The 24,316-nt window shown below is 52.3% G+C and overlaps 1 protein-coding gene across 50 annotated transcripts in view; it reads left to right on the top strand.

Annotated features, from left to right (window-relative positions):
• The window catches only part of MYO9B (myosin IXB), a 111,919-nt gene that overhangs the window by 8,596 nt on the left and 79,007 nt on the right, over positions 1 to 24,316 (top strand). For all 50 annotated transcript variants that reach the window (XM_085012416.1, XM_085012410.1, XM_085012436.1 and 47 more), the window contains exon 2: positions 11,796 to 12,703. In XM_085012416.1, the coding sequence (XP_084868542.1) occupies positions 11,852 to 12,703 (852 nt within the window). In that variant the 5' untranslated portion in view covers positions 11,796 to 11,851. The remainder of the gene's footprint in view (positions 1 to 11,795; positions 12,704 to 24,316) is intronic.

The raw sequence follows: 24,316 nt of genomic DNA, 5'->3' as shown, positions 1-24,316 counted from the left end.
TTCGATCCCTGGCCTCGCTCAGTGGGTTAAGGATCTGGTGTTGCCGTGAGCTGTGGTATAGGTCGCAAACATGGCTCAGATCTGACATTGCTGTGAGCTGTGGTTGCAGAGTCAGCTCGGATCCCTCATTGCTGTGGCTCTGGTGTAGGCCGGTGGCTACAGCTCTGTTTAGACCCCTAGCCTGGGAACCTCCATATGCCATGGGTGCTGCCCTAGAAAAGACAAAAGAAAAAAAGAAAAAAAGCCTCCCAACAGCATCATGCATGGAAGGGTGGAAATGCACTGACTCCTAAATGGTGTTTCCTAACTAATTTCTGCTGCAACGCCAGCCTTCTCCTTTTAGCTTGAGGATGATTTCATCCGATAAACATGTGGCTTCAAATTATGGCCTTATATAAACGAAGCAGCTATACTACACTTTCTGGAGGCCCCCGGCCGCCTTATTTTCCGATCAATTCCGAATTGTTCCCTAAGCTAATAGGCAGAACCTGGCTTTTTCGTGCTGGAGGTCTTGGCCAGGCCTTGGGAGTGGCTTATTCACTTTTATCCACTTGCCCCCAGCACTGAATTTTTGGTGGCCTCCCCCTCTTCCCCACACCTTCTTTCTCTGAGAGCAAGAGAGAAAGGCCCTGAATCAAGGTTCATGTCTCAAAGGGCGGCAAGGATACCAGTGTGGTGTTTACAAAAAGCCTTTTAATGTTTCACTGTTCAGATTTTTCATTGGGAATTCTTTTCATTGTGCACAGAAGATTGGCTGTTAGTAACATGGAGTAAATTCACAATGATGTGCGACCACCACCTCTGTCTAGTTCTGAAACATTTCCAGTACTCCAGAAGGAGACCCTGTGTCCATAAGCTGTCACTCCCTACCCCCTCACCCAGCTCCTGCAGCCGCTCATCTGCTTTTTGTCTCTGTGGATTTGCCTGCCTCCGGACCTTTTATATCAATGGGATCATACTTCATATATGGCTTCTGTAACTCAGCATGATGTTTTGGAGGTTTGTCCACATTGTAGCATGTGTCAGGGCCTCACACTTTTTTATGACTGAGTAATATTCCACCATGTAGATGGATCACATGTTGTTTATCTACTCATCCTTTTTTTTTTCTTTTGTATAGCCACACCTGTGGCACATGGAAGTTCCTGGGCCAGGGGTAGAATCAGAGCTGCAGCTGCCAGCCTACACCACAGCTACAGCAATGCCAGATCCGAGCTGCATCTGCAGCATACGCCACAGCTTGCAGCAAGGGGGGCGATCCTAACCCACTGAGCAAGGCCAGGGACTGAACCTGTATCCTCATAGGTACTAGTTGGGTTCTTAACCTCTGAGCCACAGTGGGAACTCCTATCTACTCATCCTTTGATGAGCGTTTTGTTTCCACCATTTTGGCTCTTTCATTCAGGAATTTTATAGTCTGCCAGTTTTATTTCCGTTTAGTGATGAGGGCATAGTTCTCCTGTGAACTCTGGGTAGACAGATTCTCTCGGTTTAGGGATGGGTTTTGCTTCCTGTTCACAGTGTGCGTGTTTCCCTGAGCATTAGTCAGAAGGCAGAACAGGCATTTAACTTCAGGGCATTTGGAGAGGCGGTTTGGCTCCAGCACAGACACACAGGTTTTCAGTACCTGCTGCCGTCAAGACAGGGCTACAGCCAGCAATTGCCGCTTTGCAGAGATGTTCCCCCCCGCCCCACCGCCCCACCCCTCCACCCTGGGGACCCAGGGCCCCCGGTTCCTCAGCCCCAGACCTGCTTCCCTTCATTCCAGGCCTAGTTTGGGGATTCTTGGGGTGCAGGTTTCACATCCACTTGTGGCAGGGACCTTAAGCCACAGCGTGACTGGCTTCCAGGTCTCAGGTTCTGTTAGGATTCGGTGAGAAAGGCGTGCTTGGAAAGCCAGAGAAAACAGCTGAGCCCCTCCAAAAGAAATGTCACTCTTTAAGGTCATCCCTTAAGCTGTGGTAATCACAGCAGCATGGCACCGCATAGGTATCAGCAGCACAGAGGCAGACCCGTGTGTGTGTGTGTGTGTGTGTGTGTGTGTGTGTGATGTAATGGATGATTTTTAACAAAGGAGGCTCCCTGGTCTGGGCAGAGATGGAGACTTTAATAAGAAACATTATGAGGAGTTCCCATTGTGGCTCGGTAGGTTAAGAACCGGACTAACGTCTGATGATGTGGGTTCGATCCCAGGCCTCGCTCAGTGGGCTAAGGATCTGACATTGCCTCCAGCTGCAGTGTAGGTAACAACTGCAGCTCAGATCCACGTTGCTGCAGCTGCAGTGTAGGCCAGCAGCTTCAGCTCCAATTTGACCCCTAGCCTAGGAACTTCCATATGTCACTGTGAAGCCATAAAAAACAAAAAAATAAAAAACATGGAGTTCCCGCTATTGGGCAGCAGTTAATGAACCCAACTCAGATCCAAGAGGATGCAGGTTCAATCCCTGGCCACACCCAGTAGGTCAAGGATCTGGCGTTGCCGTGAGCCATGGTGTAGGACACAGACATGGCTAGGATCCTGCATTGCTGTGGCTGTGGTGTAGGCGGGCAGCTGTAGCTCAGATTCAACCCCTAGCCTGGGAACTTCCATATGCCAAGAGTGCAGCCCTAAAAAGCAAAAATAAATAAATAAGTAAATAATTTTTAAAAACTACAAACACAGAAGTGTCCGTTGTGGCTCAGCAGGTTAAGAACCCGACATAGTGTCTGTGAGGATGCAGGTTTGATTCCAGGCCTCGCTTAGGGTGTTAAGGACCCAGTGTTGCCTCAAGCTATGGCGTAGGTGGAAGATGTGGCTCAGATCTGGTGTTGGTGTGGCTGTGGCGCAGGCTGGCAGCTGCAGCTCTTATTCAACCTATAGGCCACAGGTGTAGCAGTTTACAAAAAAAATTACAAACAAAAAACCATTAAAACAATTGATTCACTCTTTGGAGACCATCTGGATCATCTTCTCTGTTTTTTGGCTGCACTTGCGGCCTGTGGAAGTTCCCTGCGAAGGACTGAACCCACAACAGCCATAGCCTGAGCCACAGCTGTGACAATCCTGGATCCTTAACCCACTAAGCCACTAGGAAACTCCTAGATCCTCCTTTCACTTTCCACGCTGTACTGGGTCGACAAGTGTCCCTTGAAGTTCATGTCTGCTCAGAACTTTAGAGTGTGACCTTGATTGGAAGTAAGGTCTTTGCAGATGTGATTAAAGGTCTCAAAGCGACTTCATCCTGAATCCAATAACTGGTGTCTTTATACGGGGAAGAGAGGACACAGAGACAGTGAACGCTACCATGTGCTGTTGGGAAAGGAAATCAGAGGGGTGTACATCTACAAGCCAAGGAGCAGTGAGGGTCCCCCAAAGCTGGAGAGGCACGAGACCCTGTCTCCCTCCGAGCCTCTGAAGGGAGCCATCCCCACCCCCACCTTGAGTTTGCATTCATCCTGAAACCCGAGACAGTGTATTTCTCTTGTTTTAAGCCACCTGGTTTGTGGTACTTTGTTAGAGCAGCCCTAGCAAACTCTTACCCCCCCCCACCCCCGCCAGTATAACTTCCAGATGGATAAAAGCTTAAATGTAAGAAGTCCAGGGAGGGAGAGGAGTGCAGAAGGTGATTCCATGTTCATCAGATCTGGGAGAGGAGTGGGCGGCAGACATCATGAAATGACCCACAGATCCAGCTGCTGGGGAATACAGTATTTGTATCCAAAAACACCATACTTAGAAGTAAATTGGGGAGTTCCCGTCGTGGAGCAGTGGAAACAACCTGACTAAGAACCATGCGGGTTTGATCCCTGCCCTCGCTCAGTGGGTTAAGGATCCGGTGTTGCCGTGAGCTGTGGTATAGGTCACAGATGCGGCTCGCATCCCATGTTTATGTGGCTCTGGCGTAGGCTGGCGGCTACAGCTCCAGTTCTACCCCTAGTCTGGGAATCTTTATATGCCGCGGGTGTGACCCTAAAAGGACAAAAGACAAAAGACAAAAAAAAGTAAAAATAAAAAAAAAGAGGTAAACTGGTTTGAATTAGGTTCATCAAATGATGCCAAGAGCATCCTATACAAAGAGCTCCTCCAAAGCAATAAATTAGGTAGGCATGGTTCAGTGGGGCGGGGGGGAATGCAACCAACATGAACAACTTCCAGAAACAGAAAAATGGTTACTGAATCCACTAATTCTCAAAAAAAACTCAGCCTGACCGTCAGAGGATTAAAAGTGACAAAGTGCTCTTTCAGGCCCACTGATGGCCATGGATTGAGAAAACAGTTAACTCTTAGCGCCAGCGAGGATGCTTGGAGGTGGCACCTCTCAGGCTGCTCCAGGCAGGATCTCTCCCTTGGGTGGACTTCTCTGGAAGTCATTTTTGCAGAACAGGTCGGGGGCCTTTGTAGTGAGGATGTAGAGGGGATCAGGTCAGCCCCAGGGCTTAGGTTAAAATGGTGCCACCAGAGTTTCCACTGTGGTGCAATGGGATCAGCGGCGTCTTGGGAGTGCTCGGATGCTGGTTCAGTCCCTGGCCCGCCACAGTGGCTTAAGGATCTGGCGTTGCCACAGCTGCAGCTTAGGTCAAGACTACGGCTCAGATCTGACCCCTGGCCCACAGCTCCATGTACTGCGGAGGCAGCCAAAAATGGAAAAAAAAAGAAAACAGTGCCTCCCCGTAGAATGAGGCAACTCTGAGTCTAAGAGGGTACATCTGTGTTGGGAGCAGAACTGCCTCTGGTGGGGGGCTTCGAGGGGCGTACCAACCTGAGGGTGAGGACAAGGGACAAGGATGGCACCAGAAGGAGGCAGCAGGGTGGGGCCAGTTCCCGTCTGAGTTGCAGGGGCAGTGTCTCTTGGAGATGAAGCCCAAGCTGAAGGAACCAGACTTCCCATTGAGAGTTGGGGGCTTTGGGCAACTTCTTTGCGACTGGGCTAGAGGGACCCTGCGAGGTCTGGCCTGCGAGCCTGGGCCTGGCTGGGTGGGAGCAGCCAGAATGCGTCTGAGAACCGCTTCCTGCAGCAGCAGATCTGCCAAAGCGGGGCTGTGCTGTATGGGGCTTGAGGGCCCGGGGGTTAGGGCTGGTCAGGGGGGTGCCCCTGGGGGCTCTGTACTGGGACACCCACATCTAGACCGATGCTTCCAGGTACTCTCCTGCAGTGACCCAGAGGATGGAGGCAGGGGGCCCCGGGGGCCCTCCTGACCTCCCGATGAGAAGAGAAGGCTGTTCCGGGGACAGCAGACAGGATGTGGTCAGTGGGAGGAGCAAGGGACAAACACCCTGGGTGTTGAGGGGTGGAGGTGGGGTGAGCGTCCATGGACATGAACTTGGCCCCTGAGGGGGCACAACAGAATGGATGTTGGCTCTAGGTGCAAAGCCTGGGGATCAGGGCAGGAGAGGGTCCCCTACACAGTGGCAGGTCCGGATGACCCCAGGGTCCCCAGGGCTGCAGAGTAAGTAAGCAGGACCTGGAGAAGCCGCTGGCCAGCAGGTCTGACTGGCAGGAGTCTGATGGCACCTTTGGGGTGGGTAACAGTGGTTTCTGTGGCATGGGAGTGGGGGTGTGGGCCGAGGGGCATGTGGGAGCAGGAAGGGCTGGCTCCAGGCTACAGGGAAGCAGGGAAGGACCTCTACCCTAGGCTGGAGAAGGATTTGTAGGTGTCTCTGGTTTTAAGACACATGAGCTCTTTTAATAGGAGGGTCCTCCCGCTGGGAAGCTGAGAAAGGGAGCTGCTCTGGGAGGGAAGTGTAGGCTCCCTGCAGAGCAGGCCCAGGAGAGGCTGGCTGGGTGGGGAGGTCCAGGATGGAGGAGTTTCCAGGTACAGGTGTGGTGGGCCTGAGTGGGCTACAATGGCTGGGGGGGCAACTGCTATAGGGCAGGTCAGCTGGTCCCTGTGGGGACTCCTGCAAGGGCCCCTGGCTGATGTCTGCCCTGCTCCGCCCCTTCTCTTTGGCTAACCACCCCCTCTACAGCCCCAGTGGTCAGGGTGGTCAGCAGACGCCTTGAGCAAGCCTTATCTACTTCCTCCTGGCCTGGGGGTGGGGTGTGCCTTGACTGGACCTGTGACTGCCCCCACGGCCCCCAGTCTCTGAGCATGGGGTCTCCTGCTACCCCCACCAAGGGACCCAGAGCTGTCAAAGTCCCCTCTGTGGCCGTGCGAGTGCCTCTTGATCAGCTGGCCCTGGAGGATGTTGGAGGGCACAGAGCCTCAGCCTATCTAAGCGTCAGCAAGACCTTCCTCAAAGCAGGTGACAGAGGCCCTGGGAGCAGGAGCAAGGTCATATGATTGGATCCTGATGGCCTCTCAGCTCGGTGTCTGCTGGGAGAATGCAGGCGCATCCATGGGGTCTTTCTGCCACCTACCTCCAGGCAGCTTCAGTGTGAGACCAACTAAAGCCCCCAGTCCTTGAGCTGGATTGCGCCCCCAAAAGTTGTGGTGCGTGTTAGCTGTGTCGTATGTGACACAGAGGGATGGGCTCTTCATGAAGCCCTGGGTCTGCATAAGTGCGTGTATGCACATGTCTGTGCTGTGTATATTTGTATGAACGTGAGGTCTGTGTGCGTGTGTCCCTGTGTGTATGTGCGGGAGCATGCACATGTGTGAGTGTGGGTGTGTTCATATGAGACTCATCGTTTCCTGTAGGGCTGTCAGGTGTGTGGCACCACCTGGCACCTCTGAGCATAGACACACACGCTCACAGATTCCCAGCTGTCTCCCTGTGGTGGCGCCTGTGAAACTCGGTGATCGGGCTTGAGGATTGGACATTTTGAAAAGAAAACAAGAAGTTTTATAAAATTGCACATACTTTCATAATCCACGTACTTTTTTGGCAGGGGAGCTGCACCTGGGGCATGTGGAAGTTCCCAGGCTAGGGGTCAAATCGGAGCTACAGCTGCTGGCCCACACCACAGCCATAGCAACATGAGATCCAAGCCACGTCTGCAACCTACACCACAGCTCACGGCAACGCCAGATCCTTAACCCACTGAGCAAGGCCAGGGTTCAAACCCACATCCTCATGGATCCTAGTCGGGTTCATTAACCACTGAGCCATGAAGGGAACTCCTAATCCACAAACTTTTTTTAAAAATGGCTTTATTGGGTGTAACTGGTACACTATAAAGGACACTTATTTGAAGTGTGTGGTTGGATGAGTTGTGACACATGCCAACACCCACGAACCGACGCAGGAGATCCCATTGTGGCTCTGCAATAACAAACCCAGCTAGTATCCATGAGGACACAGGTTTGATCCCTGGCCTCGCTCAGTGGGTTAAGGATCCAGTGTTGCTATGAGCTGTGGCATGGGTCCAAGACTCCACTTGGATCCTGCATTGCTGTGGCTGTGGTGTAGGTCGGCAGCTACAGTTCCGATTTGTCCCCTAGCCTAGGAACCTCCACATGCCACAGGTACAGCCTTGAAAAGCAAAAAAAAAAAAAAAGATAGCATATCTATCACCCAAAAATTCTCCCCAGCTCCTTTGTCCTCCCTCCCACCCTGTTCCCTTCACCTAAACAGCCAAGGATCAGCTTTCTGTCTATAGATTCATTTGAATTTTGTTTGTTTATCTATTCTTTATATATTTTCTATCTGCTAATCCCAAACCCCCAATCCATCCCTCTCCACCACCTTCTCCCCCCTTTGCAACCACAGGTTTGTTCTCCTTGTCCCTGCATCTCTTTGTTTTGTAGATAGGTTCATTTGTGTCATATTTTAGATTCCACATGTGTGTGATATCATATGAATTTTCTAGAAAGGTACATGTAGGAGTTCTCATCGTGGCTCAGTGGTTAATGAATCCAACTAGGAACCATGAGGTTGTGGGTTCGATCCCTGGCCTTGCTCAGTTGGTTAAGGATCTGGCCTTGCTGTGAGCTGTGGTGTAGGTGGCAGACGCGGCTCGGATCCCCCGTTGCTGTTGCTGTGGCTCTGGCGTAGGCCAGTGGCAACAGCTCCGATTAGACCCCTAGCCTGGGAACCTCCATATGCCACGGGAGCAGCCCGAGAAATGGCAGAAAGACAAAAAAAAATTAAAAAAAAGAAATGGGGAGTTCCCATTGTGGCGCAGTGGTTAACGAATCCGACTAGGAACCATGAGGTTGCAGGTTCGGTCCCTGTGCTTGCTCAGTGGGTTAACGATCCAGTGTTGCCATGAGCTGTGGTGTAGGTTGCAGATGCGGCTCGGATCCCGCGTTGCTGTGGCTCTGGCATAGGCTGGTGGCTACAGCTCCGATTCGACCCCTAGCCTGGAAACCTCCATATGGAGCGGCCCAAGAAATAGCAAAAAGACAAAAAAAAAAAAAAAAAGAAAAAAGAAATGTACATGCAGCTGACCCTTGAACAACCTGGGGGTTAAAGATGCCAACCCTCATATACACATCAAAAATCCCATGCGCAGCTTTGCAGTCAGCCCTCCTTATCTATGGCTCTTCATCCTGGGATTCAGCCAACCATAGATCATGTCGCACTATAATACATATTAGTGAAAGAAATCCAAGTATATGCGGACTCATTGAGTTCAAACCCACTTCGTTCAAGGGTAAGCTCTCTGTGGAATCATATGATATGTATGTGTTCTTTTAAATTTTTTTATTGAGGTGAAATTTGTATATCATTAAATTAAGCATCTAAAGTGATAGTTCAGTGGCCTTTAGAGTATGCATGATGTTGGCAATCATCACCTCTATTTAGCCCTAGAACATTTCCATCACCCCAAAAGGAAACCATGTGTCCATTAGCAGTCACTCCCCATCACCCAACCTCTTCACACACACACACTCCTAGCCCCTGGCCACCACTAGTCTACTTTCTATTTCTACGGATTTGCCTGTTCTGAACATTTTGTATCATTGGGTTCATACAACATGTGACCTTTGCTATCTGGCTTCTTTCACTCAGCTTAATGTTTTCAGGGTTCATCCACACTGTAGCATAAATCAGGGCTTCCTGTTTTTTGTGGCTGAGTAATATTCTATTGTGTGGATGGACCACACTCTGTTCATCTATTCATGAAATTTGTCTTTTTTCTACCTTCTTGGCAAATGTGAGTAGAGTTGCTATTGAACCTGTGTGTACAAATATCTGTTTGAATCCCTGTCCTTAAGTCTTTTGAGTCCATGCTGAGGAGTGGAATTGCTGGGTCTTTTTCGTCTTCCATCTTTCACTCAGCACACAGATTCTGAGGTTGTTCCATGTTGTTCCATACTGTTGTGAGGATCCGAGGCTGGTCCCTTCTCCCAGCTGAGTAGTGTTCCATTGTGTGGCCAGTTTGCTCAACCGTTCAGTTCATGTTTCTGGTCTGGGGCTTTTACAAACAATGCCACCAAGAACATTCGTTTACAGTCTCCGTATGAACATCTGCTTCATTTCTCTTAAGTAATTCCTAGGAGTAGAACTTCTGGGTCACATGCTAGGCATATAATTAACTTTTTAAAGAAACTGCTCAAGTGTTTCCAGAGCAGATGAGCCCCATTGTTTATAATACAGTTTTTCTGCAGGATATTGTAGCTTTTGGAATAAGGACACTTAACAATGTTTACATTGACTTATCTGCTAATTCTCTGTGGATGAACTGATCCCAAGGAGATGCTCAGAGTTGGACACGAAGATGTGTGTCCAAAAACTCAGAAGTCGTGTTCCAAAGCGTATTTCGTGACACAGAGGAATGTTTGCGTGTACCAACATATTGCATTAAGAGCAATTCAGGTTTTATGAAAACATGTGACATCTGGAGTCCGTTGTGGTTAGCGGGTTAAGAACTCAGAATGGTGTCCATGAGATGCAGGTTCAACCCCTAACCCCTCAGTGGGTTAAGGATCTGGCGTTGCCACAAGCTGCCGTGTAGGTCGCAGATGTGGCTCAGATCTGGCATTGCTGTGTCCGTGGTGTAGGCTGACAGCTGCAGCTCCAGTTCAACCCCTGGGAACTTCCATATGCTGAAGGAGCAGCCATAAAAAGAAAAAAAAAAAAAAAAAAAGGAATAATCAAATAAATAATATATATGTAATTTATTTATATATATAAAACATCTATTAATCTAAAAGGAAATATACCAAAGTTACTTAATAATTTAGGGGAAAGTTTAAAAAATTAAATATACTTATTTCCCAACCTTCCTACCTGTTGTCACTACCTACCTACCTGTTTATAGCAGCTTCGTAATGTCTGATCTTGTTCAACCCCACCCATCCCCTGCCCGCCCCCCCCCGCAACATGTTGCGGGACTCAGTTTCCCAGAGGCCAGATCATCTCAGCCTCATGCTGAGTCATGCTTCTATCCAGAGCAGAGGTCGGTATGCCATTTCTATAAAGACTGGAAAATAAGTATGTTCACCTTTCCAGGACATAAGGTTACTGCCTCTGTCACGACTGTCCAGTTACGCTGATGTAACAAAGACAGCCGTGGACAGTATGTATGTGAACGGGCACTGCTTTGTTGCAGTGAAACTTTTTTTACAAAAGCAGTTGTGGACCTAACCACACTCCTCTCCCTCCTTTTGCCTTCCTGTCGAACAAACTCCTCTTCATCCTTCAGAACCCCTCTTAGATATTGCCACTCCCCCAAAGCCTTCTCCAGCTCTCAGGGACAGTAGCTTCTCACGCTCATGATTGATATTTTCTCACATTTGTTTGCATATCAGCTTCTCTCGCTGGGCTTTGAGCCAAGGTCTGGTGCATCTTTGTATCTTTAGCCACACTTGGGTGGCACACAATGCATTTCTGTCTCTTGTTTCAAGACACAGAATGAGCTATTGCCAACTCATTGGCAATATTTGCTGCCTTTTCTCTCTTTCCCAAAATGACTTCAGGAGCAAATGCATTTTTTTTTCCCCCTCAAATACATTTTCTCTGCTGGAGTCCTTTTAGGTTTACAGAAAAACTGCAGGAACCAAACAGGGAGTCCCCCCGTACCCTTCACCCATATTCCCCGAATGTGAACATCTTACATTATCAGGGCGCATTTGTTCAACCAAGAAATTGACACCGAGGCACTGATCTCAACCAACCACCTGACGTTATTCAGATGTCACCAGGTCTTTCATTTGTGTCCTCTCTCTGGTCCGGGACCCCCTGTAGAAAATCCTTTTACATTAAGTTGTCACATCTCCCCAGTCTCCTCCAGCTGGGATGGACTCTCGGTCTTTCCTTGTCGCTCATGACCTTCATGGTCTTGGGGAGGCCTGGCCGGGAGTCCCACAGGATGCCCCAGATCTGGGTCTGTCTGACGTTCTTATTGTGATTAAAATGAGGTTGTGGGTTCTAGAAGCAAGTGCACTCTGAGCAGTTCTTGAGTGAGTTTTGGAGGTTGTCTCTGACTTTGTTCTTCTTGGTGGAGGTCCCTGAGTTTGGGGGCAGGCTCGGACCTGCTCATTCCAACACACCCCTCACTGCCCCTTGTATATCTGAGGGACATAACCAAGGTCCATGGGGCCGAGTGTTTGTCCACCTGGGAGCTGCCAGGGGAGGTTTTGTCAGAGAGGAGAAGCCAGGCAGGGCTGAGCTGAGAGATGGTCATGGCCATTGGACTTGAGAGTTGAGAGGCTGACTCTGGGTGGGGAGGGATGGGGCCTGGGCTGGAACAAACTCCAAGAGAAGGGTTTGATCTTGTGGGGAGGGGCCCCTATATCACTCTGCAAGAGCCACAGACCTTAGGTCGGGGCTTAAGGACAGACAAGGCTCTTCTGCCCTTCTGGCTCTTTGCAAGAGCCCATCAATTCAGGCTGTGTGTCTGAGGCTGTCTGTCCAGAGGTGGGTGTCCGTGTCCTCCCACCCAGCCCTACCCTCTATCCCTCTAACCGTGCCACCCCCTCCCTTCCAGCTCCAGGACGTGCGCCCCGAGCCCGGGAGGCATGCTGAGGCCAGGCCGCCGGCAGGATGAGTGTGAACGAGGCGGGCAGCTCCGGCCGCCGGGGGCAGGCGGCCTACCACCTGCACATCTACCCGCGGCTGGCCACCAGCGAGAGCCAGGCCCCGTGCCAGGCCTCATGCCGCGTGACGGCCACCAAGGACAGCACCACATCCGACGTCATCCAGGACGCCATTGCCAGTCTGCAGCTGGACGGCAGCAAGCGCTACGTGCTAGTGGAGGTCAAGGAGACAGGCGGGGAGGAGTGGGTGCTGGATGCCAACGACTCGCCTGTGCACCGCGTGCTGCTATGGCCACGGCGGGCACAGGACGAGCACCCCCAGGAGGACGGCTACTACTTCCTGCTGCAGGAGCGCGACGTGGACGGGACCATCAAGTATGTGCACATGCAGCTGGTGTCCCAGGCCACGGCCGCCCGGCGCCTGGTGGAACGTGGCCTTCTGCCCCGGCCACAGGCGGACTTTGACGACCTGTGCAACCTCCCCGAGCTGACAGAGGAGAACCTCCTGAAGAACCTCAAGCACCGTTTCCTGCAGCAGAAGATCTACACATATGCCGGGAGCATCCTCGTGGCCGTCAACCCCTTCAAGTTCCTCCCCATCTACAACCCCAAGTACGTGAAGATGTACGAGAACCAGCAGCTGGGCAAGCTGGAGCCGCACGTGTTCGCACTGGCTGATGTCGCCTACTATGCCATGCTCCGGAAGCATGTCAACCAGTGCATCGTCATCTCGGGCGAGAGCGGCTCGGGCAAGACCCAGAGCACCAACTTCCTGATCCACTGCCTCACCGCCCTGAGCCAGAAGGGCTACGCCAGCGGCGTCGAGAGGACCATCCTTGGTGCTGGTCCCGTGCTGGAGGTGAGCAGGGCCGGTCGGTGGGAGGGGAATGAACGCATGGGTTTGATTACTGTTCAGCCATGGGGAGGTGATGGCCTTTGGCCATAAAGAAGACAGTTATGTAAAGTCACAGCAGGTGAAAGATCCAAGGTTGTCATTGCAGAGGCTCGGGCAGCTTCAGTCCCTGGCCTGGGAACTTCCACACCCCAAGAGTGCACCAAAAAAAGAAGACAGTTGTATGCAGTGTTCCCTAGCAACAGGAGGCTCAGCGTGCCGTGAAGGGCCTTGCAGGAAGGCACCAGGGCCTGTCAAGAAGCACCGGGAGCCAGGGGAAGGTGTGGGCAGGAATCTGTCTTGGTTTTCATGGGAAAGGTCTGGTGAGGCAGGGTGAATGGACTTAGGATTGGCTAGTTGGATAATTTCAGAATTTGGGGGCATAGGGGCTCCCTTGATTGTCTGGTACTTGGCCCTGGGGTGATCAGGGCAGAGAGAGAGTGGCCCTAAGTATGAGAATGTAATAACAAAGGGAGGGGGTATAGCCTCTGTAATGGTTGGTTTGTATTTGGAAGGTGTGCTGATAGGAGCACATGCAGCTGGTGTCCCAGGCCACAGGATTGAAGCTGCTCTGTCTAGGAATTAGCCAGCCCTGGCAGGGGCAGTGCCTGCTGGGTCAGCCAGGCCCCAGATGTCAAAGCATCAGAATATAGAAAATAACAAGCCTTGATTAAAGTACTCTTGAACTCTGGAGGGGCACCAGTGTGCAGTTGGACTCTGGCGTGTCCAAACTGAATAGCTCGTGGTGGGGTGTTTCTGGTGGGGCAGGGCTGGGGCAGCAGCAGAGATGGGGGGCAGTGCGCTGTGGGATTGAAGGAAGCCAGCAAAGTGTAGTGTAGGCCTGGGGGCTGGGGGTAGTCTAGAGGAGGGGCCACCTGACAGCACAAGGGGAGGAAATGCCCCAGCCTCCTGCTCCCTCTCCCATGTCCCCTTTGGCCAGATCCCACAGGAGTCGTGGATGTGTCACTGTGGGTGAGCCTTCTGGACATGGAGGCAGTAGAAGTGACCGCAGTGGCCCTCACTCTCAGAGTCTTCGAACAAGATGCATCAGAACATAGCTTAACCATTGTCACCTGGTAAGGGCTGGGGCCACATATTCCCCAGGGGTCTGCACCTCTGGGTTTGGCCAGAGCTTGCTTGCTTTCTGTTTTTAATAAGATTCAACAATGATTAGATTTTAAATAAGTAACTTAATCTTAACTTGTTAAGCTTTATTAAATATAAAGACATAAATAATTCTGTTTCTTAGAGAGCAGCTTTAGGCTTCATAGAAATACTCAGCAGATAGAAAAAGAGTGTGTGTGTGTGTGTGTGTGTGTGTGTGTGTGTGTGTGTGTATAACTGAATCACTGTGCTGTACACCTGAAATTGATATAACATTGTAAATCAATTATACTTCAATTAAAAAACAAATATTGGGAGTTCTCCTTGTCACTCAGTGGGTTAAGAACCCATCTAGTCTCTGTGAGGTTGTGGGTTCCATCCCTGGCCTCGCTCAGTGGGTTAAGGATCCAGCATTGCCATGAACTGTGGTATAGGTTGCAGATGCAGCTCAGATCCCACATGGCTATGGCTGTGGCGTAGGCCAGCGGCTGCAGCTCCGATTCAATGCCAAGCCTGGGAACTTCTATATGCCACACACGGGTGCATCCCTAAAGAGACCAAAAAAAAAAAAAAAAATACTGAGCAGATAGTACAAAAAGTTCCCATATTCTCCCTCCACCCTCCTCCCCGCAGTTTCCTGCGTCATTAACGTATGGTATTAGTCTGGTGTATTTGTTAACGATGGATGAGCCAATATTGACACATTATTATTAACTAAATTCCAAGATTTGCATTAGGGTTTACTCTTGAGTGCTGCGGGTTTGGACGAACGCGCAATGTCACGTATTCCCCATGAGTATCATACAGAATAGGTCCGCTGCGCTTAAAATCCCCCAAGCTCTGCCTCTTCATCCCTCCCTCCCTCCAGCGGCTGGAAACCACCAATCCTTTTACTGTCTCCATAGTTTTCCCTTTTCCAGAACACCAGATAGCTGGAATCATCCCATCTGTCGCCTTTTCAGACCAGCTTCTTTCACATAGTAACATGCACTGAAGGTTCCTCCATGTCTTTTCTCAGCAATGTCTTCATGTTGCTGAGTAATACCCCCTGGGTGTGCTGCAGTCTCTCCATCTGCAGAACCCCAGACCCTCTATCTGAGGAGCGGGGAGCGGGGTTCAGGCCCATTCCCCCCCACCCCACCCCACCCCCGCCTTGGAGGGTTGACCTTCGGCTTCTTAGCATTTTATCCACCATGAGGGCCTAATGCAGTGGCCTCGGAAGGCTGCTGTGTGAATTCACTGAATCCCGCCTAGGTTGCTTTGCCTGCTGAATACATTTCAGTTCCTCTTCCTCTCTGATGATCTCTTGAGATCATCAGCAAGAAGTTAGCTGGGGAGTTCCCATTTATGGCTCAGCAGTTAACAAAGCTAACTAGGATCCATGAGGATGAAGGTTCGATCCTTGGCCTCACTCAGGGGGTTAAGGATCCTGCGTTGTGGCTGTGGTGTAGGTTGGCAGCTACAGCTCTGATTCGACTCCTAGCCTGGGAACCTCCATATGTGGCAGGTACGGCCCTAAAAAAAAAAAAAAAAAAAAAAAAAATGTTAGCTGGGGCTGTACAGCATGGCCCCATGCCAACACACATGGCCTGTTTTTGCCCTCTCCTATGCATGTAACGTAAAGATTCATTGTTCTTTTTTGCACAAACATTTTAAAAACTACTGAGTGATCTGGCCACACAGCAGATGTTTTTCTCTTTGACACAGTGTCCCCTGTATTGGTTTCTTCCTCTGATGTACTTGTGCATTCATTCTGCAAATATTCCACATTCAGGCAACGTTCTAGGCACTGGGCTCTGCCATGGCCAAAATCGACACAAAGGCCCGCCCACAGGGAGCTGCCGCCCAGGGACAAGGAGGCAGACAGAGAGACAAACAGCTGGCCTTGCATGCGCGCTTAGAGCCGATAAGGAAAGTGAGCAGGCCTGAGAAAGAAGGGGTGAGAGGGCAGGCGGCGCGAAGGTGATGCTGAGCCAGGCCTGGAAGGGGGTGGGGTGAGCGACTCAGGGTCTGGGAGAAAGACTCGGCCAGTGCAGAGGCCGGGAGGCTAGACTGTGCTTGGTGTGTTGGAGGAAAGTCAGAGGCCCTGGAGCACACAGGAAGGGGCCAGAGTGGGCTGAGCAAGGGGCAGGGCACTGTGTTGGACATTCAGCCTAAGATAAAACGGTGCAGGCTGTCAATAACTTTAGAAATTGGGAACATGGGAGTTCTCTGGCAGCCTAGCAGTTAAGGACTCGGTATTGTCGCTGCTGCGGCTCAGGTTATTACTGTGGCTTGGGTTCGATCTCTAGCCCAGGAACTTCCACATGCTGCAGGTGCAGCCAAAAAAAGAAAAAAAGAAAAGAAATTGGGGAGGCGAACAAGAGGGCAGACCCAGCGTTTACGGACAGGGGTGTTTTGCCAAGTGGGCCATTCACCTCTCACAGAAGCAGGCAGGCAGGGCGCATGTGCCCACACTTGAAGAGGGCACCGAGCCCCAAGGCCTTAAAGCAGCAGAGTGAGGAGGCAGGATTGGCACCGTGGCGCTCCTTCCTTTTCTAGCTGCAGACCACCAAGGGCACCCAGATGAGGTTCCTGGGGCTGCCGTAACAAAGCGCCACAGACTGGGTGGCATCAAAGAGAGGGACCTACTCCCTCTCACAGTTCTGGAGCCCTGGAGTCTGAAATCCAGGTGTTGGCCGGACCACGGTCCCTCTGAAGGCCCTAGGAGGCTTCCTGGCCTCTTCCTACCTCTGGGGGCTCCATGCGGTCCTTGGCTTGTGGTTACATCACTCCCATCCCCATCTCTGTCATCACCTTGCCTTCTCTTCTTATAAAGACACTAGTCTTTGGGTTTGGGGCCCGCCCGAATCCAGGATGACCTCATCCTAACTAATTACGTCAGCAAAGACCCATTTCCTAATAAGGCCATGTTCATGAGTTTCAGCATCAGGCACAGGCCTCCGGGGGACACAAGTCCGCCCACAGCAGCCCCCACTGAGTGACAGCTGGCGGTATCTGGTACCTTCTTCCCCAAGGGCTGCCACCGGTGATCCTGGGGGCCTGTCATTCCTCCTCCCTAGTAGTTGCCCCAGAGGGATTCTGGCGCATTCTTCAAGGGCTGTTAGTCACCCCCATGGCAGGGTGTCTGCACCCAGTGAGTCAGATGCCTCTGACCTCGCCCGGCTGCCTCCTCGCGCCTCGAGCGTGAGCCGGCAAGGCCGAATTTCCCCAGGGGTTAGGAGCTGCTGGAGGGTGGTGCCCATGCCAGCTTCCAAAACAGGCTTGAGCCAAATCCACCTCATGGCTGTGAATGTGCTTCCTGAGGCGACCATTTGGAGAGGGAGAAGGTTGTTTTAGCTTAGAGCCGGGCCTGGCAGCCAGAGTACTGCTGACGTCTGGGGCAGGTCATTCTCTGTGTTGTGGGGGCCGTCCTGTGCACCACGGGGTGTTGAGAAGCACTCTGGCCTCCACCCACCTGATGCCAGTAGCGTCCCCTCCCTCCAAGCGGTAACAACCAAAAAATGTCCCCAGACATCACCAAGTGTCCCCTGGGAGCAGAATCTCCCCCCTGGGTGAGAACAGCTGCCTTAGACAGTTTGTGATCCCACAAGACCCAGTCACCATTTCCTTTAGTGCCGACCGTTTAGAAACTGTCCACTTTCTAACACCAAGAATAATTCGTTCTTATGCTCTTGGGCCGACGGGGTATCAGCCCTTGGGTGCCACAGTTTTCATTTGTCATCGTTCTGAGGCCTCACAAAAAGCTCTGCTCATTTTAAAGATGAGGAAACGGAGCCCCAGGAGGTGAGCTGATGAGATGTGCAGATGTCCTGGGGCTGCCATCACAGCTATAAATTGGGCAGGGGGGGTGGGGGGGCTTTAAACAACAGGAGTTGTTTCTCTCATAGTTCTGGGGGCCAGAAGTCTGAAATCAAGGTGTGGGCAGAGTTAGCTCCTTCTGGAGGCTCCAAGGGAGCATCTGTTCCATGCCTCTCTCCTGGCTTCCGGTGGCTGCCAGCAACCTTGGGCTTCCTTAGTGTGTGGCCACATCACTCCAGGCTCTGCCTCCATCTCCATATGGCCTTCCCCGTCCGTCTCTGTATCTCAGATCTCCTTTCTTTAATGAGAACACTGTCAAGATGATCTCACCTTAAGATCCTTCCCTTCTGTCTGCAAAGACCCTATTTCTAAAGAAGATCCCATTCATAGGTTCCAGGTGGTCAGGACTTGGACAAGTCATTTTGAGGGACCCAAGTCAACCCAGTACAGTCTGGGTAGCCACAGCCTGGTTAGAACCCGGCCTGAGCCTGGGTTCACGGTACCCCTCTGCATCTCCGTGAAAGATTTCCTTTCTCAGCTCAGCTGGGGCCACAGAAAGCCAATCGGGACTTTTTCTCAGCTCCCCAAAAGAAGAAGTTGAGTTGTTTTGAGGTTTGGGTGTCGCCGGGTGCCCCCCCACAGGCGTGGGTTGCAAACTTGCTGTGCAATTCTGACCAGAAAACAGGAAGGGGGCACTGTGGAAAGCCGGTTCCAATCAGCTGATCTGCCCGCCCACTGCAGTTAACTGTTACCGGGTTCACACGATGTCGCTTGGCTGCGCTGCATGCAGCCTGCCCTCGGAACCTCCCCCAGAAACACGACATTTGCACAAGACTAGCTTAGCTCAGAAATACTGAGGGTGCAGAAGGCAGACTCCCCAGGGCCATGCAGTCTGGGGTCCACTGCCCATGCCTGGCGCCCTCTGAGAACCTGGCACCTCTATGATCAGAGCCCCCACCCACATCAGCCACTGGGCTGCCCCACAAAGCACACCCAGGGCATCCCCTCACCCTTGGCATCAGGGCCAGGGTGGGGGCTCTTAGGCTCGGGTTCTCTTTGTCCTTCCTAAACTGGAACAAACCCCACTGATGTTCACCAAGGCGCCCAGGGTTTTAATTTCGAAAGCAGAAATGAAATAAGGATCCTCACTAGCTGGGCCATTTTCCCAAGCGGCCAGAGGCTGGGATTTCAGCGCGGCCCTGTAGCCATGGTGGCCTGGCCCATGTAGAGAGAGAGCCTGAAAGATGGGGACGCCTGAAAGTGCTGGGCGCACGGACAGGAGGCCTGTGGCTGGGACCACGAGGGTCCTGGAGCTCTCTACTGTCCCTGACCCACCTCTGGGGGCCCCAAAGGAGCCTGTCCTGAGACTAAGATCTGTGTCAACCCCGGTCCTGAGCACCAGCCCTTCCTTAGCGCCCCACAGACCCAGTCTTAGCTCAGACTCCCCCAGCCCCCCTCCACCCATTGGGCCACTGAGTCTGTTCCCGCTACCCCCGCCCCCACCCTTTCAGCACCAGCCGGCCTGCCCAGACAGGTCACCCTGAACCAGCATGCCATCATCCACCTTGACCTTAACGCACAGGGACACCTACCCAGACCATGTCCTTTCTTCCCACAGGGCAGGGACAGGCCAGCCTCTCCCCAGCATTGGGAACACACGGGCAAAGCCACTCAGCTGAAGTGACAGAAGGTTCCAGAGCCAGGGGTGTGCCTCTGCAGTTCCGTTTAAGAGCTTTATTGAGATATAATTCACCCATTTCAAATGAACAATTCAGTATTTTTTAGCAGATTCACAATGTTGTGCAACCTTTACCTCTATCTAGTACCAGAACATTTTCATCACCCGCAAAGGAAACCCTATGAGCAGTCACTCCCCATCTCCCCTCCCCCAGCCCCTGGCAACCACTCATCTGCCTTCCATCTGTGTAGATTTTCCACTTCAGGCCATAGCGTGGGATCATACAAGTTGTCACCTTTTGTGTCTGGTGACATACTCAGCTTTTTCCCAGGTTCATCCACACTATAACCTGTGTTGGTGCTTCATTCCTTTTCATGGCCGAGTAACATTCTCCTGTATGGATAAGACCTTGTTTTGGGGATTCCCGCTATGGCTTAGGGGGTCAAGAACCCAACTGGTTGGCATCCATGAGGATGCAGGTTCGATCCCTGGCCACACTCAGTGGGTTAAGGATCCTGTGTTGCTGTGGCTGTGGTGTGGGCCGGTGGCTGCAGCTCCGATTCAGCCCCTAGCCTGGGAACTGCTGTATGCTACAGGTGTGGCCCTAAAGGGAGAAAAAAACCAAAAACAAACAAGAAGGCCCCGTTTTGTTTATCTTTCACCAGTTTTCTCAGACTTTCATTCCTTTGTATGGCTGAGTTGGCAGTTGAGTTTTCTCCTCAGGCCAGCCTCTGCCGTTCCCGCATCAGTGCCCCCTTTGCCTCCATCAGTAGCAGGTGGGTGGAAGGTGCCAGGCAGTTGCGAAAGTGATCCCACTGGAGACTCTCGGAGTTGACTGAGCCAAGCCCTGGCCAGCAGCCTGCTCCAGGTGTATGGAGCACTCCCTGGCACACCATGAGCTGGGCAGGAGGCAGGCAGACGCACCTAGGTCCGTCCGTCTGTGTCACCCATCTGCATGTGCCTCCCACACCTGCTAAGACGCTGGTGGCCAGAAGGCGGCTCGCACTCGGGAGCAGAAGGAAGGGAGCTGTGGGAAGTAAACATGTGGGACAGGCCACCCGGGACCTTGAAAAGCAGGCCAGCTCCCCAGCCAGAGCCCAGGTATCAGATTGGAGCAGACAGAGTCAGAAGGGAGGAGGAGGTGGGGTCGGAGATGGCTGCACAGGGCTGCGGGGAGCTGCTTCCTGGGCCACCAGTGAGGACTGTGGTCTAGGGTGCTCTGTCCAAGGGAAAACTGAGTGCCAACAGCACAAAGATCCCCTTGACCCTAGTGCCTGTCAGGCCTTAGAGGTCCTCCAGTCACACAGGGGGCAGGTGGCAAGCTGGGGTGCCTCCCAGCCCTGCTCGTTGGCTGCAGGAGGAGGTGAGTTTGCCAGGAAGAGGGAATTTTGAGAAAGGGGCATGTGGCCACGGACAGGCCTCTGGGGGCCATTTTCAGGGCATGGGCCACAGCAGCAAGGAGGCTCAGGATCAGGACGGAAAGAAAAAAGTCCCTTGGGTCACCGCACCCCCACCACCTCCACCCTGCCAGCCAGCAGAGGAGGCCAGGGCATTCACAGCTCCCAGGAGAATGGGCCTCGTTAGGGAAGGATGGAGGAGAGGGTGCCGAAGAGCCTGGAGGCTGAGCTACTGAGGGCCTGTGAGGGAGGCCCCACCCAGGCAGCTGCAGGGAGCGAGGAATAGAATATCTGGTGGCTTCTCCAGGATGTTTGGGGAAGTAGTTGGGGGCCCTGGTTTGGCAGAGCAGCCCCAGGGAGGCCGGAATCCAGGGTGGGGGGCGGACAGCAGCAGGGCAGAGGACAGAGGGTGAATAGGCCTCGGTGTAGGGTCAGCTTCCAGCCTCACAGACAGAAAAGCGTGGGGAACCAAGGCTGTGCTTCTGCATCGCTGACGTCTAGGGCCGGGTCCTTCTCTGGGGTGGGGCGTCCTGTGTGCTGTAGGAGCTTGAGCATCGTCCCTGGCCTCCACCCGCTTGATGCCAGTCACACCCCGTCCCTGAGTCAGGTCAGTCAGAAATGTCCCCGGACCTCAGCAAGTGTCCCCTGAGGGGCAGAATCACCCCAGTTGAGAATTTTTAGGCCAACTTTGAGCAAAGAATGATTGAGCGTAAATGCTGTCTTATGCCTAACTAGCTTCAGATTTTTTGAGGGTAACATCTTACTGCCGTAGTTATATGTCAGCCCAACTGTGTATTCAGTTTTGTCTCATCGTTTCAACAAGGAGGGGTGGCTGGCAGGCAAGGATGCAGTTTCTGGCTGGCAATGTGACCTGTTCCCGAGAATCGGTGATTGGTGGTGTTTCCCACCCTTCGGCCAGAGCCACAGCCAGGACAACGATCACTGTCCACCCACCACCAGAAATCTCATGTCTTTCTCACCAACAACAAAGCATACTCAGAGGCAGGAGTCAGGTTTTCCATCTAAGTTTGGTCTTCCAGGCACACTTTAAGCAAAGACTTAAGATGTTATTTTTAAAAGTGCTCATCAATGCAAAAAAAAAAAAAAAAATGCAGTCACTCATTCCGTCACCCCCAGAACTGAGAGGTCACACGATCCCTGCAGGATTTCCTGCAGGCAAACGTCGTGAAAGCGCTTGGGCAGATTTCTGATGCAGTTAGTGCTCATTCCTAGGCGCTGGAATTTGGTCACCCCTCCACCCCTGTCCTCTTGGGGGTGACTTGGCTGAACCTCACGCCAGGTGCTAACTGTGGTTCAACTCTTCTCCTTTAAGTGTCTCCCCAATAGGAAGCAAACCAGGGCCGCCGTGGTGGTTTTTGCTGCCTGGGAACGTGCATGATTATCTGCCCCACTTGGGCAAAGTTGTGACGTGTTTTATTAGTTTTGGGTTTCACCTCAGTGCTTTTCTTTGCTTTTTTTCATATAATGCTTCATTTTTGTAGTGTCTCTTCCCTTATTTGAGGTATAATTTCTTCTTGTATGTACCAGGGATTGGCAAACTCCAGCCCACTGGCTAAATCTGCAGGTGCTTGTTTTCTGCACATAAAGTTTTATTGGCACATGGCTATACCTGCTAATTTGCATATCGTCAGTGACATCTTTCGAGGCAGAGTGGGGCACTTGTGACAGAGGCACTGCATGGCCTGAAGAGCCAAAAATAGTGAACACCTGGCCCTTTAGAAGAAAGGTTTGCCTACTCCCTGTCTAGAACGTTCTAGAACATTCCTGTTACTTTCTCTATGCACATTTCTGGCTTCTGCTCAGCTCTCCCTTCCCAAAAGGAGAGAACCAGGTTCCCACCTGGGTTCCAGGTGAATCCTACCACCAACTCACATCTTTCTGCATTGGCCTGTGCCATATATACTCATATATTTATAAACATATATCTATCCACAGGGGAGTCTTAAAGCTGTCTCAGGGTGGGAGGAGGTGGGGGTCCGAAAAGAAGGTCTTGGATCCAGATGTCCAAGAAGTTTATCTCCCAGCTCTGACACTCCCGTTCACGCGCTCTGTGTCCCACGGGAGGCTGGGAGCGCCTGTGCAGCCAGGGTGTTTGAGCTCTGGCGGAGGGTGGTCAGCCTGTGTGGGGCCCCGACCAATCCTGAATTTCACAGAGGGCCCTTGGAGGGTTTCCAGTCACACCTGGGCCCTGAGGCCACCTGCAAACTGCCTGCTCAGCAACATGGTCTGCCAGGGCCACAGTAGGACAAGGACACTGAGCAAGACCCCGGTGCCTCCTGGATCCTCCATGAGCTGCCAGGAGAGGCAGCATGAGCTCACCGGGGCTGATGGGCCAGGCCAGAGTGCACACTTGGGCACAGCACCCCTGGAAGAGGCTAGCGGCTGCGGTGCCAGATGTGCACCCAGAAGGAAGCGCTGGAGGGTTCCCCTCACAGCAGGGGGTTAATTCAGCCAGAGAGATGAGTATTAAAGACGAGCTGCCCACCTCCCAGGGTTGGGGTCGCTGTGTGCCCAGCCCTGGTGCTTCGTACAAGCTGTCCATTGGTATTCTCAGATCGCCACAAGGATGTCGAGAGTTGCGGAAAATGGCAGGAGCCGCTGCAAGGAGCCCCCTAGATCAGAAGGAGGGAATGGAGGCAGAGTGACAGACAGCCCAGACACTGCCCAGCTGAGAAGTAGGTCATACCTGAGCAGGAGGCGGGTACAGAAGGAGGAAAGGTAGTTTTGGGGAGTGTGAGGAGGATTGGGCATCCTATAGCCATGTGTGCTTAGGTCTTTTTATTTTAAATAGCCACACCCATGGTATATGGAAGTTCCCAGGTCAAGGATGAAATCCAAGCCATGGCTACAACCAGTGCCACAGCTGCAGCAACTTCTGATCCTTTAACCCACTGCACCAGGCCAGGGATGGAACACGCACCTTGCCTCTGCAGCAACCCGTGCCGCTGCAGTCAGGTTCTTAACCCATTGACCCACAGTGGGAACTCCTATGCTTAGGCCTTTGATCAAGGGGCCCTGGGAAGCATTAGGGCGAGGACACAGCCACCTGGAAGGCGTGACCCTCTGCCACTCTCTGCCCCTCTGTGCCCAACAGACCTGTGAGGCTGCCTTTCTGGCCTGCTGCCTAAAAATGTGGAGCCCTGACACACTGCAGTAATCTAAGGCTATTTTAGGCCAAAGTGGAAGTTATATTTTTGGGAACACTGTGTCTAAGAGAAGAGTGAAATTATGGGTGTATTTTAAGCACCCAAAAAAGCCTCCTTGGAATTTGCAGAAAGAGTTGATTAAAAGGCAAAGCTTGGCTCAGGCCTGGGACACCCCTGCCATGGCCGCCGCCCTTTCCAAATTTTCTGGGTATTTGGCTGCACCACGGCTGGGTAGGAGTTAGGGGTGTCCATCTGTCTATCAGCTACATCTGTCTCGCTGTTAGGGGCAGGGCTATGGCCAGGTGTCTGGCAGCCAGTTTGTTTCCTAGCAATCACCCAGGATGGAGTGGCTTCAGGGCCCTGTCCCCAGCAGCCCAGGGGGGCCACCCTCTGAAGTTTCCTTCTGTGTCCTTCAGCTGCTGGCCACAGCCAG

Source organism: Sus scrofa, chromosome 2 (assembly GCF_054392235.1).
Source record: "Sus scrofa isolate SSC_HxYL_T2T_F1_AM1 chromosome 2, Sscrofa_HxYL_maternal_Yorkshire_Landrace_v2.0, whole genome shotgun sequence".
Lineage (NCBI taxonomy): Eukaryota > Metazoa > Chordata > Mammalia > Artiodactyla > Suidae > Sus > Sus scrofa.
The sequence above is the reverse complement of the archived record's forward strand: the minus strand, read 5'-3'. Positions and strand labels throughout refer to the sequence as shown.